General features: G+C 45.4%; 1 protein-coding gene across 1 annotated transcript in view; it reads left to right on the forward strand.

Moving 5' to 3' along the window:
- Positions 1-2,469, forward strand: part of NSFL1C (NSFL1 (p97) cofactor (p47)) — a 22,160-nt gene that overhangs the window by 740 nt on the left and 18,951 nt on the right. The window contains exon 2 of the mRNA XM_008591042.1: positions 2,294-2,391. Within this exon, the coding sequence (XP_008589264.1) occupies positions 2,294-2,391 (98 nt within the window). The remainder of the gene's footprint in view (positions 1-2,293; positions 2,392-2,469) is intronic.

Below are 2,469 nucleotides of genomic sequence, written 5' to 3' on the forward strand. Positions count from 1 at the left end.
CAGCCCGCGTGGAGAAGGGTCGCTCGGGGGCGTGGCTGCCGCGCCGAGTGGCCGCTGTAAGCCGGGCTGTTCTGAATGACTGGCTCCCGGGAGGAGCAGCACACGGGACGAGCTGGTCGCTCACTTCTATTTTCGCAGCCCGGCCCAGCCCAGGAGTTGGCCCACGCCCCCTAATTGCTGAGAGAAGCTACGTCTGGGTGGTGGCGCCAGGTTGAGCCTCTTAACCATTCTTAGTTAATTTATCCGTAAGACGGGAGTCTCATGGAATTTACTGGCACGTATTAAGTATTAAGTATTTGCTAATTAATTAAGACGTAAAATTTTCGCAGCCCGGCCCAGCCCAGGAGTTGGCCCACGCCCCCTAATTGCTGAGAGAAGCTACCTCTGGGTGGTGGCGCCAGGTTGAGCCTCTTAACCGTTCTTAGTTAATTTAAACTCCACGAGGCAGCGATTTTTGTACACTGATGATTCTCCAGTGCCCGGAACAATGTTTGGCACATCATAAGCATTAAGTAAGTAATTGTAGAAAGAATTGCATAAATGTTCTCGGCCAGCCTACGTCTTAGGTAGATGATGATGACTAATATTTATTGAATACCTACCACGAGCCAGGGGCTGTTCTAAATGCTTTACATGTCTTACGTCAGTTAACCTTCGCATTTTGCAGCTGAGGTTTAGGGAGGTTAAGTAACTTGCTCAAGGCCTCACTAGCTACCAAGCGGAAGAGAGAGGATTAGAACTCAGTTCTGTCTGCTTCCAGTCAGCTCTTAACTACCATGTGCCGAGCACTTTATATATGATGCTTTGTTTAATCCTAGCAACACTGTGAGGTAAAGAAGACTAAACCAATAAAACAAATGAGAAATTCGAAGCCCAGGGACAAGGGATGAGCCTAAAGTCATAGCCAGTAAGTAGTGGGGTTGGGATTTGAGTTGGGACTGATTCCACCATTTAAATTGCTTCCCAAACTTAAGAGAGTTGGTAAAGCATCACACCTGTACAGATGCAGAGTGCAGATGAAGCCCCTATGCTGGACAGAAATACAAAACGAAAGCATTTGCCTGAAAGACCTAAAAGCACACAGCATTATGGTCAACAGGTCATCTCTCCCATTCTCAGGTTATAGATGGGGAAACTGAAGCTCATTCATGTGACTGGCTTGGGCCAGGACTAGAATGTAGGCTCCCTGAATGTCAGTTTAGTTCATGTCTCAAGAAAACACACTGACTCCCAGCAGGCTGATTATATCTCATGAAGGCACATTCAGGCTAGGTACGTCTCATGACATGACCTTGAGGACAGGAGCCATGTCTTCATCTCTGTAGACCTCAGTTCTTTTTCTTATTTCTTTGTGCAAAGTAAGTGATTACATACCTGTCGGTTGAGTTGGTGAGAGGGACGTACAGTCACAAATAACCAAAGGACTCTCATTCCTTCTATGTGTATAGAGCTAAGACATGACTATGCATAAATCTGAGTGGATAATCTCATCCAGAATGCATGGTTGGTGCAATAGATGTACCCTTTTCACAGATTAGGAAACTGGGCTTCAGAAAGAAAGGAAAAGTAGGTCAAGGGTTCGAATCCTTGTACAAGCCAGCCGTCAAAAAGAAAACGAAGGAAAAATAGCAACCAGGACTGACCCCCCAGTTTCTGACTCCTGGCTATAATGTAAGAGTGAGGACCTGGGCTGGCTGGTTAGCTCAGTTGGTTAGAGTGCAGCCTTATACCAAGGTCAGGGGTTCGGATCCCTGTACTGGCTAGCTACCAAAAAGTTGAAAGTGAAAGGCCCGAGCAGAGGGTCCGGGATCGAACTTGGCTTCACTCATTACCAATTGTGTAACCTTGGGCAGTTTTTTTTAACTTCTTAGTGCTTATGTATCAACTATAAAATGAGATAATAATGGTAATAATGGCATAGGGTTTTGTAAGAATTGAATAAATGAACACATGTAGAGTGCTCAGAAAAACCTGGCACATAAATAAATGCTCAATAAATGTATGCTGCTTTTACTAGATTGTATTTCTTCATAAAATGAGAATGAGGAGTGTTTTCCACCTCACCCTTCCTTCTTGCCTTCTTTTCCCATTAGTGGGTGGAATTTGTTTCAGGTGATATGTAGACTAACAGTTGGGATGTTATCTTTTGGTCTAATTTTCTGTGGTCCCCAAATACAGGCCACTTCATAGGTGTGGGCCATGGCTTTATGTCTTTGTTCCTTTGTGTTCAAAGGAGATGTGTGTTAGGTGAAGGCCTATTTAAGGGTCCCAAGGTACAACCTCTCTATTTCAGATCGCGCTAGCGAGCTTTTATGAGGACGGAGGGGATGAAGACATTGTGACCATTTCGCAGGCAACCCCCAGTTCAGTGTCCAGAGGCACAGCCCCCAGGTAAGGGCCAACTTCAATTATTGCTACGTGAGTGTTTCCAGCCGTGATGAGCTATTTTCTGACTTGACAGAGGGCTCA

The sequence above is a fragment of the Galeopterus variegatus genome, unplaced genomic scaffold (assembly GCF_000696425.1).
Source record: "Galeopterus variegatus unplaced genomic scaffold, G_variegatus-3.0.2 Scaffold6597, whole genome shotgun sequence".
Lineage (NCBI taxonomy): Eukaryota > Metazoa > Chordata > Mammalia > Dermoptera > Cynocephalidae > Galeopterus > Galeopterus variegatus.